Source organism: Anolis sagrei, chromosome 2 (assembly GCF_037176765.1).
Source record: "Anolis sagrei isolate rAnoSag1 chromosome 2, rAnoSag1.mat, whole genome shotgun sequence".
Classification (NCBI taxonomy): Eukaryota; Metazoa; Chordata; class Lepidosauria; order Squamata; family Dactyloidae; genus Anolis; species Anolis sagrei.
Genome location: NC_090022.1, coordinates 260,802,831 through 260,819,425, shown reverse-complemented (window position 1 = coordinate 260,819,425; position 16,595 = coordinate 260,802,831). Strand labels below are relative to the sequence as shown.

Sequence of the window (16,595 nt, the reverse complement as noted above, 5' to 3'; positions counted from 1 at the left end):
TGTGTTCTCAAAAATATCTTGTGTCCAGACAAGTCACTGAGGGATATAGTACATTGTTGAGGACTTTCATGGCCGGAATCACTGGGTTCCTGTGAGTTTTCCAGGCTGTATGGCCGTGTTCCAGAAGCACTCTCTCCTGACGTTTCACCCACATCTATGGAAGGCATCATTGAAGGTTGTGAGGTCTGTTGGAAACTAGGCAAGTGGGGTTTATATATCTGTGGAATGTCCAGGGTGGGAGAAAGAACTCTTGTCTGATTGAGGTAGGTATGAATGTTTCAATTGGCCACCTTGATTAGCAGACAATAAACAATCAGGGCCAGCTAATCACCTCACAAAAAAAAAAAAAAAAACAATTCCCCCAAGCAGTGAGAAGCCAGACCTTGAAACTGTTGGGCCATTAAATGCAAATCAAGGTGGCCCATTGAAACATTCACACCTACCTCAAACAGACAGACAAGAGTTCTTTCTCCCACCCTGGACATTCCACAGATATATAAACCCCACTTGTCTAGTTTATAACAGACCTCACAACCTCTGGGGATGCTTGTCATAGATGGAGGCGAAACGTCAGGAGAGAATGCTTCTGGTACATAGCCATACAGCCCGGAAAACTCACAACAGCCCAGTGATACCGGCCACGAAAGACTTCGACAAATCGGTAGGCTGTAAGGAATTGTGGGAGTTGAAGTCCAAAACACCTGGAGGGAGCCTGCAGTGCAGAAGCTCACGCCTCTCCAAGGCTCTGAGATAAGAAGACTGAAACTTGTGTGGCCTTTCTGCGCATGCGCGTCCGCTTCTCTCCTCCCCCAGGCTCCTCCCATCAGGGAAGGAAAAGGTAAAGGCTGCTCTGTGTTTTGGTCTGAAACTGGCGGGAGGTGGAGGAGGGAGGAAAGGAAGGAAGGAATGAAGGATGGATGGAAAGAAGGGAGGTGCGGGGATTCAAGCCTGGGCCCTTCTTCCTCCCGAGGCTTTCATTATCAGCTCTTCCAGCCCACCTTCTTTTCGCCTGGAAGCTGTTCTTGAGCAGCCTCTGGAGCACAGTCTTGCCCAACAGAGCAGCATGCAGAAGCTGTTTTTCATGAAATAATAATAATATAAAAGTCTTTAGATCCCTCCCATCAGGATTTTCCTCCTTTTCTTAATATACAAGTGATAGAGAGGCAACTGTCAGGTGCTTTTTGGCTAGACAGGGACAAGCCAAGAGAATTGAGATTAATAATATGTGTGTTGCTGCTTCTAATGCTGGAGATGCAAAGGTTGTTTAGAAATGGATATGTCAGGATCCCATTCTTCGACTCTGCCATGTGCCTCTGCTATGTATAAGCACTGTGGCTCTGTTTTGGTATTTTGCTGTATTATATTTATTTATCTAGAGCTATATACACTGTACATCAGGCATGGGCAAACTTGGACCCTCCAGGTGTTTTGGAGTTGGAGTCCAAAACACCTGGAGGGTCCAAGTTTGCCCATACCTGATGTACATATTCATATGTGGTATGGAAGGATGAGAAAACTGCTGGTTAGAAAACTAATTGCTTGGTGGAGAATGGCACAGCAAAACTCATACAGTCATATCTTGTTTGGAAGAGACCTCATGGGCCATCCAGTCCAACCCCCTGCTACGAAGCAGGGAAATTGCATACAAAGAACCTTGGACTGATGGCCATCCAGCCTCTGCTTAAAAGCCTTTAGAGAAGGAGTCTCCACCATACTCCAGGGCAGAGAGTTCCACTGCTGAACAGTTAGGAAGTTGTTGGAGGCTTTCATGGCCGGAATCACTGGGTTGCTGTAGGTTTTTTCGGGCTATATGGCCATGTTCTAGAGCAGGGGTTCACAAACATTTTAAACAGAGGGCCAGGTCACCATCCCTCAAACTGTTGGCGGGCCAGATTATAATTTAAAAACCCCCGAATGAATTCCTATGCACACTGCACATATCTTATTTATAGTGCAAAAACATTTAAAAACAATACAATAATTAAAATTAAGAACAATTTTAACAAATATAAACTTATTAGTATTGCAATGGAAAGTGTGGGCTGTTGAGATAGGATTGTTGTTGTTATTCTGTGCTTTTAAGTAGTTTCGTACTTAGGTTGACCCTGAGCGAGGGCCGGGTAAATGACCTTGGAGGGCCGCATCCGGTCCCCGGGCCTTAGTTTGAGGACCCCTGTTCTAGAGGCATTTTCTCCTGACATTCCGCTTGCCATAGATGCCGGCGAAACATCAGGAGAAAATACCTCTAGAACATGGCCATATAGCCTGAAAAAAACCTACAGTAACCCAGTTAGGAAGTTCTTCCTCTTGTTCAGGTGGAATCTCCTTCCGTGTAGTTTGAAGCCATTTTTCCTCATCCTAGGGGCCCTTCCACACAGCCCTGTATCCCAGAATATTAAGGCACAAAATCTACAATATCTGCTTTAAACTGGGTTATCTGAGTCCACACTCAGATAATGTGGGATTTTCTGCCCTGATATTCTGGGATACAGGGCTGTGTGGAATGACCCTTAGCAGTAAACAACAACAACAACAACAATACTTCATTTATTCCCCGCTCCATCTCCCCCAGGGGGACTCAGTGCGGCTTACATGAGGCCACGCCCATCAGTACAATAAACACAATATAACACAAAAACATAACAAAACCAGAAAATAAAATACATGAAATGCAAAACCGATATAATAAGCAACACAGCAATATAAAATCAAACATTAAAACACAAAAGATTACACTGGGCAGGGCCAAATTTAAAGATAAATTTTTAAAACACTGGGAGATAGGACAATGCAAATTATCGAGTTGGGGAAGATTGCTTCCTTCTCCCTATGACTTCCCTTCACATCGTGTCTCCTCTCAGCCTTCTCTTCTGAAGGCTAAACATGCCCAGCTCTTTAAGCCGCTCCTCATAGGGCTTGTTCTCCAGACCCTTGATCATTTTAGTTGCCCTCCTCTGGGCACATTCCATCTTGTCAACATCTTGCTTCAGTTGCGGTGCCCAGAACTGGACCCAGTATTCCAGGTGTGTTCTGACCAAAGCAGAATAGGGGGGTAGCAGGACTTCCCTGGATCTAGACCTCGTTGGCAGGAGAAGTTCCAGTGGGGTGGCCAGCCAATGGGAGGCAGACCCTGCTCTCCTTCAGTTGGCTGGGCTGGCCACCCTCGGGAGCTCAAGGCAGCCTTTAAAAGGGCTGCGGAAGGCCACGCCAGGCAGTGTGCCTTTCTTGTGTATGGCACTGGTTTCTCTGGTGGTGGCTGGAAGTGGGATTGTTTAGCCCTTTGGCCCAATTTTTGGCTGTCTATATTTTTTGCTGTATAGATATTACAATTAATATAGCGTCCCTACTTTGTGGATTTTCACTTATCGCAGGGGGTCCTAGAAGGGAACCCCTGCGATAAGTGAGGGAACACTGTATTCTTGGTGCGGCAGAAGCTCTTAGGCAAGTTCCTGTGGGCTCCAGTAGCAGTGAAAACAATCTAAGCATATAGGTGGCAAGAACATTAAAAGGGGGGGGCAGGTTTAGGGAGAGGATAAAACAATAACAAAATGGGAGGAGAAGCTTGATGATTCTGCACTGCTTATTTCTAAAATGCCTGTCTTCCAAGGAGGTCCATTGCTCCAAAATAGTACATAAGGGCTCACTTGGAAAATTATGTGTCTTTTTGCATAGGTGATTGTTTAGGCCAGATCCCTGTACTATCTTGTCCCCTTTAAACATTTGAGAAACAGGAATTATGGAGATGGCAGTCTTTTTCAGCCTCCACCCTCCTGTATGAAACAAATTCAAAGTAGTAGTATAAAAAACAACAACAAAACTTTATTTATGTTCTGCCCTATCTTCCCAAAGGGACTCAGGGCGGATTCAAATCACAAAAAGCAGCCAATACACACACAATAGCAAAAAGTAACCAAATAATAACCAATAATAATAATAATAATAATAATAATAATAGTCTATAACAGTCTAGTTTGTTCCCAAATGTGTAGAAAAAAGACTTTAAAAACAAGCTATTTTGCCTTGACAGATACACAAAATGCATCATCATTGTCTATTCTGGATTATTCCAGTCAGATGTCGCTTTATACTTTGAACTAAAAAACACACACCTTAATTCCTGTTCCTTTTCTTGGACATTTAAAATGGGTTTATGGCACATGCATAGGAAACGAGGCAATGATCTATGCTAAAGTTTCCAGTTGGTCTGTTACCCTGCATCTGCTCATCACCTGGGGGCTGAGAGGTGATACAAAAATATCTTAGGTAAACAGGTTTGCTAAAAATATGTGGTTCTATTTATGGACTGTGTTATAACTGTACAGTATTTTTTACCTGCACAGTATCAATTAAGGTTTTTCATTTATCTGATACAATGGGAGGTAGTAAGATGCTTGAGGGTTCAGCTTGCTGATGTACCCAAGGAAAGCTGCAGGGTTGAGAGAACCTTCTGTGACAGGCAGGCAGAACTAGCAACATAGAGATAAGAGGGAAGGCAACTCACTTGCCTGTTGGCCTCAACACAGTAATAATCTTCAACAACTGGGAAAACGTATGGCTGTAGTAGATTACCTTGGAAGAGCTACCCAGGAAGATGAGTAACAAAAGAGGGTAAAACGAGCAAGGGGAGCTTAACATTTCCCTTTTAGGGGAGGACATCTCAGGAACCTAATATATGTTTCTTAAAACCTGGTTTGTTTGCTTCTTGCTACTTGGAATGTAATATATTACTATGTCCCAGGTTGCAGGAATTGGGAAGTAGATCTATTATTCCAGGTTTTGAAATGTCAACAAATTCAGTTGAAGAAGATTGAATGGCAGCGATTGCGCCAACAACAACCACATCACACCCCAGTCCTCAAAGTACAGGCAGTCCCAGAGTTACAAACAACCAGCTTACCAATGACGAGGGTGAGACAACAGAAAGTGAGAGAAATCTATCCCTAGGAAGGGAAATTCACTTCTGAAAGAGTTATAGGGAAAAGGTGTCTCCACTTAAGCTTTATCACCAATCCTTGTTGCCTGTTTTTGGTCAAAAAATATTTAACTGTTTGTGTTCCCTCTATTTTTATCAGTTTCATACTTATTTATGCAATGCTTTTGACATGAAATAAAGAAAATAAAATCAATCCTTGTTTCCACAACAAAATCCAGTTATCACAGGGACATTCAAAATCCAGTTATCACAGGGACATAAAGTGGGGTGAAATCTTCTGAAAAGGGGCAGAGACAGCGAAACAAATACACAGGGGTGTTACTCTTCCCTATGCTATCCAAAGCACATTGTGTGTGTGTGTGTGACTGGAGTTCTACTTTTAAAAGTACTTGTTCTGACTTCCATACTAATTTACCTTAAGAACAAACCTACAGAACCTGTCTTGTTTGTAACTTGGGGACTGCCTGTACAATGTTTGTTCCAATTGTGTTCATTTTGTTGAAGAAGACAATTTGGTCTGCTTCAAAAAGCATTAAGTGTAAGAAAAGTGTAAGACAGCAAGAAAAGGGGAAAAAAATCTTTATTGAAAAGTAAAGCAGTATTGGAATCAATTTTTCCCCCTAAATGTAACAAAATAGGACATAGAAAGAGATTTTCATTCTCTTTTACGAGGCTTGCGCTGCTGGAAAACCTCTATTTGTATTATGTACTATTAGGACTCGGACTTTGCTACAACTCAGAGCAACCTTCTCCTGCTCTCTGACTGTTTTGGACTAAACTCATATGATCCCTTACCATGGGGCCTATTAGCCGGGTTTATGGAGTTACAGTACAAGATTGGGGAAAGCCAAGAGTGACAATAACATCATGGGAAATAGCATTTATTTTCATAAGCAGGATGTTTTCTGGATACTAAAACCTTGGGCGGTGAGTCTAATCCCTACTGTTTGTTGACCCCCCTCCCCCCACACTGCCCTCCTTCCTTTTCCTTTGGCAAATCTGAGTGTTATGATTAGAGATCACAGTTTCTACCAGTATTAATGCTTGATTTTCTTAATAGATGTCGCTTACATTGGGAGGTGAAGATTTCTTTCTGGAAGAGGATAAATTCAAGCAGGATTGTATAGAATTTATCAAGTTCTCACAACAAATGGGAGACAACTGGCAGTGGAAAAATATAAAGGTATGGACAGTGTTTAAAGTTTTTAAGAATAATGTTTTTCTTGGCCTCCAATTAAGATGCCTTGTTGCTAGTTCTCCAAAAATTGTATAAGCTTGGAAAATGTTATGATACCCATGTATTCTTAGTTTTTTTGCACACTATGTGATAATTACAGACTTTGCTTTTTAAGACCTCTGATTATAAGACTTCTGAACAATATGATATCTGGCTAGTGTTTCAATAGCTTGTTTTTATTACTTTTCAAGAAGTCTGCTTTTTAAAAACTTGGGTGGTTAATTTTGTTTTTGTAAAGGCAATATTTTATTTATTGTTTGATTTGTTGACTTCCTTGAAAGTACATTATATCATTTCAAATAAAATTTAATTTATTTGTTTCCTATATTTATATTCGCCATTCTCACCCCCCCCCCCCCGGCGCGGCAGGGGGGGGACTCTGAAATGTAGATTTTTTTTGTCAAAAAGCACATTTATGTGTTCTTAAAAGGATAATAAAAGATTACATTCAAAATGGATGAATTATGGATTTTGAATTAAATAAAGTATGTATTTAATTGTAAACAGATTGAGCCATTTGAGCACATTCCAGTAAACTCTATGCCATGACTTTGCATTATGGTGTAGAATGGTAGGAGACAGAAGAAGTAATTGTTGAGTGAACTTGTCTTTGCTGTTGTGATGTCTTCCGTGTACTCGGTAGGGAGTGGAACATTGTAGTTTTCATGGTTTACCATGAGGCACAAGAGAAAATTAGAATCCATAAATGTTTGTTGGTCCAGAATCATTACACTGCTTTCCCATCCTTTTTTCATTTATGGGGATCAGTATGGCAATAAGGTGTGACAAGTTTTCTCCTTGCAGAATTGGCAATCCTAAGGTTGCATCAGTATTGGTTGCCTGAAAGAAGTTAACTCTGAACAGGATCAGGTTCTCCCTGTTCTCTAAAGTCAATATGATCAAGCCCACTGAGGAGAATACATTTGTACAGATTCGTGTCCTAGAAAGCCATAGGGGCCTCTGGCTGTTTCCCAAGGTTCATTTGACCCCACTCTCTTTTTGATTGGTCTGCAGAGTTTCCCCATATGGTAAAAAGTTCCTTGCTAGTGAGGGGTGGGGAGTCATGAGATTAGAAACTAAACATTGGGGTTATCTTCCTTGACCTTCCCCTTTGCATGAGAAAGCCTTTGCTTCCTGGGTGAGTATTCTTTTTCTTGTATTGTCAAAAGCTTTCATGGCTGGAATCACTGGGTTGCTGTAAATTTTCCGGGCTGTATGGCCATGTTCCAGAAGCATTCTCTCCTGACATTTCACCCACATATATGACAGGCATCCTCAGAGGTTGAGAGATCTGTTGGAAACTAGGCAAGTGAAGATTATATACAGTATCCGTGGAATGTCAGAGTGGGGAGAAAGAATACTTCTCTGGGTTGTTGTAGGTTTTTCCGGGCTATATGGCCATGTTCTGGAGGCAATTTTTCTCCTGACGTTTTGCCTGCATCTATGGCAAGCATCCTCAGAGGTAATGAGGTCTGTTGGAACTAGGAAAAACTAGGTTTATATATCTGTGGAATGACCAGGGTGTGACAAAGGACTTTTGTTTGCTGGGGCTAGCTGTGGATGTTTCAGCTGATCACCTTGATTTGCATTCAGTGGCTTGGTAGCGCCTGGGGGGAATCTTTTGTTGAGGGCGATTTCATGTGCCTGTTTGTTTCCCCTCTGTTGTTTTTCTGCTGTAATTTTTGAGTTTTTTAATACTGGTAGCCAGATTTTGTTCATTTTCATGGTTTCTTCCTTTCTGTTGAAATTGTCCACATGCTTGTGGATTTCAATACTTCTTTGCTTGAGGCAAGTGTGAATGTTGTAATTGGCCACCTTGATTAGCATTGAACGGCCTTGCAGCTACAAAGACTGACTGAGTCTTGCCTGGGGGAATCCTTTGTTGGGAAGTATTCTTTTCCTGTTGCCTCCTTTTACAACAGTCTTCTAAGGCTGGGGCAAATCCAAGACCGTCCATACACTTCTTCCTTTTCTTCCATCCTGGCTTCAATCTCAGCTTGCATACTTGTGTGATCCTACATCTCTGTCTGTTGAAAGTTCAGCACCCTCATCTTGCCAGACTGACCAGGTGATCATCACTGCTCAACACAACTGCTAGCAGCCTCCCTAGTTTGGTGGAAGCGGCAGGAGAGGAGGATGGTAGTGTGGCAATTCCTGACACCTTGTCATAATCATATTTTAATTCCATTGTGAATATATTAATATCTATTTAGATTAGAGCCAAGTAATTTTCAGTTTGCTGTTTCATCCACCTACTGTTTTAAAAAAAGGAGCTCAGTACAATAGGCATGGTTATCTCTGCCACCACCTCTTTTTATCCTCTCAACAACTCTGTGATCACTGACTGATCCAAAGGCAGTTATTGACTATAATGGCTGATGAAGGATTTACATGCAGGTCTTAGTTTTTCTCTAAACTCCAATAGTATGCCACAGTTGCAACTAGTTCTGTGCGAGTTTTGGTATAGGTAGTGATGTGCTTATTTGAACAGCTTTAACATTTGAAGAGTAAATGCAATGGAATAATGGTGGCTGTGGATGAAGATCATAATTTGGTTCTAGATCACAAATTTTACATTCAGGAGGTCCCAGTTTCAGTTGTCAAATCTCCAATTTCATCTCTGGAAAATTCAGTGTTACTGAATTCATTGTATACAAGTTTACATTAAAATCAGTGTAACACAATACAGTTGAATGCACGTGTACTTAATATTGGCCTTTGATCTCATGCAAATATGAATAAATGAACAAATTCAACAACTTTAATGAGATTTTAGAATGTCTGAATTTTGTAGGGAGCTGCTAAATTTGCAGTTTTTCTTCCTAAATAATCTTTTTTTCTCTCTGTTACTATTTTGATTGAAATGATGTTTCCTTCATTGAATGTACAATTGCACGTGAAGTCAGAATTAGTTTGTCTAGCATTATTTTTAATTTGATTTATTATGTTTTAATAGGAACTAAATACAGTATATCGTAACTGGTCTGTCTTGTGCTCAAAAGTTTTCGGACAAATACTCCTTTTCATTTGTTTCAGGTGCCATGCTGAGAAGAACAAAATGCTAAAATAGCTCATGACACCCTCTGCACATATACATAGGGTATAGTGGCAACGTAATGAATGACAGAGCTAATGTCCTGGAATAAGTCATACATTGATTTAAAGATCAGAGCAAATGAAATAAAGTCTGTCAAAAATGATAGATTATCCAGAGAGTTAGATTTATAGTTAGATTTGTTGGGTTGTTGAGTAGTTTAATGCTACATTAATGGGTTCTGCATAGAGACAGTTTTGAATAGAATCTCTTTATATCAGATGTTGCACATATGCTTTCTGTGTGTGTTTGGCTAAAATAAAACCTAATGAAACAGCTAATAAAATCCCAATTTGTTTCTACTTCCTTTGAGAAATAAGCTGTTAATATGCAGCTACTGTTCATTATCAACTGTGCAGTTCAGATACCTTTAAAAAGGGAGTCTTACTGAGAAATGCTGGCCATATGAAACAATTGATTTTTAAATTTATTTTTGGTTAGACTTATTTGTCAAGGACAACAAATTTAATTTGTTTAGTTCAACCTTATAACCGGCTTGAGATGACATAATACTTTCCCTGGGTGCAATCTTTGTTGTGACACCAAGGGACATTTTAGTATATTTGCATTTATTAATTAAGGCTAAACGATATTATAGTTTCACTTTGGGATAGTCAGGCGTGTATTGGCAGCACATCTTTTTCATATGGTGAAAACCTGTATTTTTGTAAGATTGGGCTATCAGGTGGAATCCACAATTGGAGACTGTGAGTGATTTGATTTGTTTTATGGACAAATGCCCAAATTTAATAATAATAATAAATAAAAAACTTTATTTATATTCTGCCCTATCTTCCCAGAGAGACTCAGGGCAGAGTAATGCCATCGTTTTGTTAGAATAGTGGTTATAAATATTACGACGACTACTACTAAATTGTATTTATTTGCTCCTCCCCATGGTTTGAAGTGGGTACAACACAACCAAAACATACAAATAATATATTGTATGTATATATATCTTGTAAGCCACTCTGAGTCCCCATTGGGGTGAGAAGGGCGACATATAAATGTTGTAAATAAATAAATAAATAAATAAAGCATATCAACATACATACAACAGTGACCAGCTTTTATCAACTTTCTCCTGTCTAAATGTTCATAGCCTACAGTTTAGGGGCCATAGCTGAGAAGGTCCTTTTCTATATCCCAAACAAATGTATTCCCTTCACCAGTAGGCTTCACCCTACAGCAGATCTCAGTTCTTACACATGGACATTTGGGAGAGATGTTCTTTCAAATAGTGATGTCTGAAGCTCCTTAAGGCTTTAAATATCTTCATAGCTACCTTCAATTCAACCTGGAAAGATATTGGTAGCTAGTACAGCTTTTTGTAGATTGACATTACATGTTATCAGTATATTCCAGTTGGCAGTTGAGCTGCTTCTGATTCTTTTTGAAGGGGATCACACATAGAGTTCATTACAGTGGTCTAATTGGGAGGTTGCCAGCACATGAACTGCTGTGGTTATGTTATCTCTGTCCAGAAAATGCCATAGCTGGTGCACCAGTTGAAGGTGGCAGCAAGCACTCCAAGCCATGTAGTCCACTTGGGCCTCCACTGACAGGATTGGATCCTTTTCCTTCAGTGGTCATGCAGCCCCATGCAGAATAGGCTGCTTACTCAGTTCACAGATCTTAGAGCTGCCAATCCACAGACCCTCTGTTCCATTGGGATTCAAGTTTGGTTTGTTAACTCTCATCCAGCCCATTACAGCATCCAGAAACTGATCCAGCTCCTGCACAGCTGCAGCAGATTCAAATGACAAGGAGAAATAGAGCTAAGTGTCACCAGCACACTGATAGCACCTATGACTTTGCCCCAGCAGCTTCATGTAGATGTTAAACAGCATGAGGTGGAGCCCTGCAACACCCACAGTTTACAAGCCATGGGAATGGGCAATAATTCCCCAATGGTAGTCTTGCCAGATTGAAAACTACAGAGAGTTCATCTACTGTCAATGATTGAGGGATTTCTTTCTTTTTATTAAAAAAATGTTATATTGTTATGTGGAAGCAACACCTGCTGAAATTAATTTTTTTATACAATTACTAAAAGTATAAGTGTCTTGTGCAGTTTTCAGTCTGGCAATCCAAGAGATAGGAGACTCTGGCTAGTTAACTGCCGATTTGAAAGCTGTACTGAGTAGGGAATGTTTTTCACCATAGGTTCCGAGCTGATTTCATTTAGAGCTAAAAATAGTGAGAATCTGAATAGCAGTAGCTTTATATTCTGCACTTAATGTCTTCTAGCTGTTTATGACCTATAAAACCTTCTGCAGCTGACGACCAGGCTGTCTGAAGGACTGGTTCTTCTGATATGGGTCTACTTGAGCTTTGAGATCTTCAAGGAAAGTACTTCTCTAACCCGCAGAGTCTAGAGATGCATTTAGTGGGAAAGCGGGATAGGTCCTCCATGGCTGTTTTGGAACTAACTCTCTAGAAAGGTTAGGGTGGCTCCTCCTTTGCTGTAATTTTGGCAGCAGTTCAAGTCCTTTCTACAGCCTAAATACCTTAAAGGTACCAATGGCAAGGTCATCCATGATTAGTATTCGGATGGGAGACCAACAACAAATACCAGGTGCTATAGAGGAAGATCACTGGGAAAACCACCTCTGAATATTCCTTGTCTAAGAAAACCCTATAAAATTCACAGAGTTGCCATAAGTCAAGAAGCAACTTGAAGTCACACAGACTTTCAAGGCCTTTCTACAGCCTAAATATCTTAAAAGTACCAAAGGCAGTGTTATCCATGATTAGTATTCGAATGGGAGACCACCAGCAAATACCGGGTGCTATAGGCACTTCTGAATATTCCTTGCCTAAGAAAACCCTATAAAATTCACAGGGTTGCCACAAGTCAACAGGCAACTTGAACTCACACAGAAAGAGCTTTCTATTCTAGCAAACTTTGGGATTTATTGTTGACAACAAAAGGCCTTTTTGTGGCATGAACTGCTTTTAATGTTTGTACTAAAGGAATATTTTTAATTACTTCTTTTGATAGTTTAATAATGTTGTGATATCAGCTTCTGTAAATTTTAAACTATATGTAGGTTTTGCTTTTACTTTTTGGGGTAATTTTTGTCTTTTGTGAGCTGCCTTGATTCCCAGTCTGGGAAGAAAATGAAGTGTAAGTAATGTGAGGGCTGGTGTTCACTAGAGAGGAGAACTCAAAAGACAAATGTACACACACTTTGTATACACACACACTCCCTCCTATCCTGTAGAAGACAGTTAAAGACCTGGCTCTGGAACCAGGCGTTTGACTAGAGGGGAATGGCAATATGAAAGAGAAACTTTTTTTGGATATTGCGACACTGGATGCTCCCGGCTTGGCTTTGGCATATCGACATGTTAGTTTGTTGTTAATGAATTGTTGAATTTATATAATGTTTTTTAAATGGATTTTATAGTTTTAATTGTGATGTGTGTGTGGATAGCATCTTTGGATGTTTATGTAAGGCCGCCCTGAGTCCCCTTGTGGGGGGAAGGGCGGGATAGAAATGTATGTAATAAATATTTTTTCCCCACAGTACAGAATGTTCCTTTAAATTTATATGGTGTCAGGCATGAGGAAGAAGCTTGTCTTACGTGCAGAAACAACTCATCGCAAAACTTGTTTTCCTGTCCCTTGGGTGAAAAATAGCATATTCAGGGAAAGAATTTAACATAGAGTAATTAAACTTGTTGTTACAAGAGGATGATCCAAAACAAAAAGGTTCAATATCCATATTTGATTTTAAATTACTTGTACATTGACGAAAATTAAACATCTGGTTTTCTTATATGGAATTTCAATGAAACTATATTGTCAAATAGATGTACAGTTCTGTTGAAAAATACCGATATTCTTTCTAGCTTCCCCCTGGGAATAAGTGTTTGCTCAAAAAGTCACCATTGTACATGCTGCTGGTTATATTTAATAAGATTTAGTTTGTGATCCAGATGAGACAGACACTTAAAGGTTAGTTTAGTCCATTTTCCAAGTTAACATAATATTTAGGAAAGAATATTTGCATACACAATACTTTAGCTGTTTGCATATAGGTACATATTGTTAATCTGGCAGCCTCCTGCTACGGGAGGTAAGGTGATATAAACTGTGAAAAAAGAAACAGCAGGCTTTCAGAAGCAGGGAAAGGTACACAAAAGCAGACAGCAGCCGAGGTATGAGTCAGGACTCTAAATTATTAGAGGCTAGAAGCACTTTGAAATGCAAGGCGGCTTTCTCTAGGGATCTGAGATCGGGATGTGAGGTTGGTTTTGTGTATGCTGCTTACGCCTACTTGTATGTATTCCGTTTGTATATTTTTAATTAAAGCATATAGTACAGAAACTTCATAAGCTTATTGCACCCAAAAAAGACCACAATCTGTACCCATAGAGTCCCTTGCTGTTTGGGAAAATGTGAAGTTCACAATAATATGGTCTCCTTCAAACTGTGTAGACATTGTGAATAGATAGAAATAGTGCCTGAAAATTGAGAAGATGAAGAGGATAATAGGATGCATTTGGAGAACCTGAAATCTTTGGATATTTCTCTCCTCCCAGAACTTTCTCCCACAAGAGAGGCAAAATGCCTGTTAGTAGAAGAGTCAGCCTGAATGGCTTTTTAATGTAAATTACTAGCCAAACAGACTTCTTCTACTTGCATTATTATAGAACTTACTATTTCAAATTACCATCGAGATCTGATCTAAGCCAGTTTCTCTGGCTTCAAAATATTACTATTATTTACCTCATTATACCCCACATTTCTCCCTAAGGGGACTCAAGGCAGCTAACAACCACAAGATTTGCTACATAGCGTAGTAGGGGCACTAAGAGTACATCTCCACTGTGCAATTATTGTATTTGGAAAACACTTTAACAGCCATTCTCAGTGCTATGGAATACTGGAAGTTATGGATTTGCAAGACCTTATCTGCTAAAAAAGTGCTGATTCCTCACCATACCACAACTTCTGGGATTTCATAGCATTTGAGCTAGCTCAGTTAAAGTGGTCCCAAAGTGCATTAATTCCACAATGTAGATACAGCGTAAATGGCTGCTTACATTGGGCTTACAATGTATATTAGCCAGGTCAAGTAAAAGAAGACACAGAAGTGGTAGAGATATTGACTTTTGTGTTGCATATTATTTGTTATGGGAACTGCATTGATCTATGTCAGTGATTCTCAACCTGTGGGTCCCCAAATGTTTTGGCCTTCCAACTTCCAGAAATCCTAACAGCTGGTAAACTGGCTGGGATTTCTGGGGGTTGTGGGCCAAAACTCCTGGGGACCCACAGATTGAGAACCACTGATCTATGTGAAACATAGTATACCTGATCAAAAAGAAGTAATGTTACATACTATATTTACTTACCTATTCAGGTATGATTTATGTAATAATATTGCTGCTGCTAATAAGATGCAAGTTTATATTCATAGGTTAAAATTGATTGGATATATTCCCATTGTTTTTTGGGCATGTAGCATTTTACATTTGAAAACTTATTAAAATGTTTACTATCTCTGTTTTTGCAATTCTTCTATGGCAAAGTTGCAACAAGCAGGTTGTTTTGTTGAGGAAACCCTGTGTACATGTTCTAGATTCAAAGGTGGATAGTATTCATTCCTGTTACCAGTATATGAACTAAAGATGCTCTCTTCTGATCATACTTGTCTTCATCTCTTAATCAGTGGCACTTCTTTCAACTCATTGATAAATATATTATTTGCGTCAAGGGACATTTGCCAAAAAACAATAGGACATAATAATAATAATGTATCTGTTGTTATTAATTATTATCTAGCCCCTCCATATGTTAATGCAAAAAATCTTAAATTGATTTTATTAATATTTATCTATTTTTTCTCCGGTTTTTTGTGTTGTATAAGAAGTGTTCTTACATCTTTTCTGTTTTTATAGTTCTTAGAAATACTTGGCTGATGTGAATTAAATTTTAAAACACGAGAGCTGTGAACCGCCCTGAGTCCCCTTCGGGGTTGAGATGGGTGGTATAATAATACCGCAAATAAGTAAATAAACTTTTTTGAACTTTATCAAACTTTCGCATTTGAAATATAAGCCAGCAGTTTTTAACACTCTCTCACACACACATTCTTATAGAACTGTTTAATTTGAGTTTTGTGGGTCTTCATATTTTCAGTGTTTAATTTTAGAAAGTGCCACTTCACATTTTCTTGTTTTGCAGATGGTAACTTCTCAGCGCCATTTTCGACAACATATGGGAAGGATATATCTTTTTGCTTCTTGTCAAATGCTTCTATTGAAATTTCTATTGAACTTTTTTTGTCACTGTTTACAGTTTTGCCATCTGTACTGCACCTAACTGAAAAGTAGGTCAGCAGCTATGTTTTAAATAAAATCACCTTGCTTTATTTTGACTGTATTTGACAATTTATCTTTAAATGGGTTTATTAACTACAGTATTAAGAACAGATTCATTTATGGTCATTTCTCCCAGATCTATTTATGTATACATATATTTTGCCCAGATGTATAAAGAGAAGAAGCTCTCCTTTTTCAAATATACTTCTTTCTGAATACCGTTCTTGACATTAGATTTATTTTTACAAATAATACATTTTACCATCATTATGAGATCATTGTCAGTAGTATGCTTTTAAAATTAATCTTAAGCCTTCATTGGTGTTTTTCAGCTCAAAAATGTTGATGATTGCTTAAATAACACTATGTAACAAAATTTGCAAAAAAATATACTCCTGGTTTGATACTTACTTTGAAAGTAGTTGTTATACTCCAGAAACTTCGTTTTTATGGCTGCCACAAATTGAATTGGTTGACACTCAATGAGATATTCATTGAAAAACTGTGGCAAAATGTGCTGCAAGGTGTCCTGCAAAAACAAAGGTTTTGCAGTTTAATAAACCTTTTCCATGTTTTAATGATAGAACCAATTAGGAAATGACATTTATAATCCAGCAACAAAAACCATGTCCCATAGTATAATGGGAAGCCTGTTATACTGGGGGGGGGGGGGGGGGGGAGGGAGGGGGAGGGGGACCACATTATGAAGATCTTTCATGCAATTTATTTTTGCCTGGCCTCGATTCTGTATACATTACTTACCCATTTCTGTTGTTCGGTTAACAAAGCCTCTGACAAAGAAGCTCCCTTTTACAAAGTTTTTAAAAAGTCCACCCATCATTCCTTCCCTCTTTATCCTCTAACAACTGGATTTTTTTTTTTTTAGCAAAATCTACTTTAGTAGGATGGTCAAGAAACACAGACTTTCAGATTGCAGCGTTATGTCTGCAATAAACAACACAAAGTTGGGGCTGTGGAAATATGGGTTTCTGCTA

General features: G+C 39.2%; 1 protein-coding gene across 1 annotated transcript in view; it reads left to right on the top strand.

Annotated features, from left to right (window-relative positions):
* The first annotated feature begins 736 nt into the window (after positions 1-736).
* Positions 737-16,595, top strand: part of ATG10 (autophagy related 10) — a 124,230-nt gene continuing 108,371 nt past the window's right edge. Inside the window, exons 1-2 of the mRNA XM_060761731.2 lie at positions 737-838; positions 5,994-6,116. Of these exons, the coding sequence (XP_060617714.2) occupies positions 5,994-6,116 (123 nt within the window). The 5' untranslated portion in view covers positions 737-838. The remainder of the gene's footprint in view (positions 839-5,993; positions 6,117-16,595) is intronic.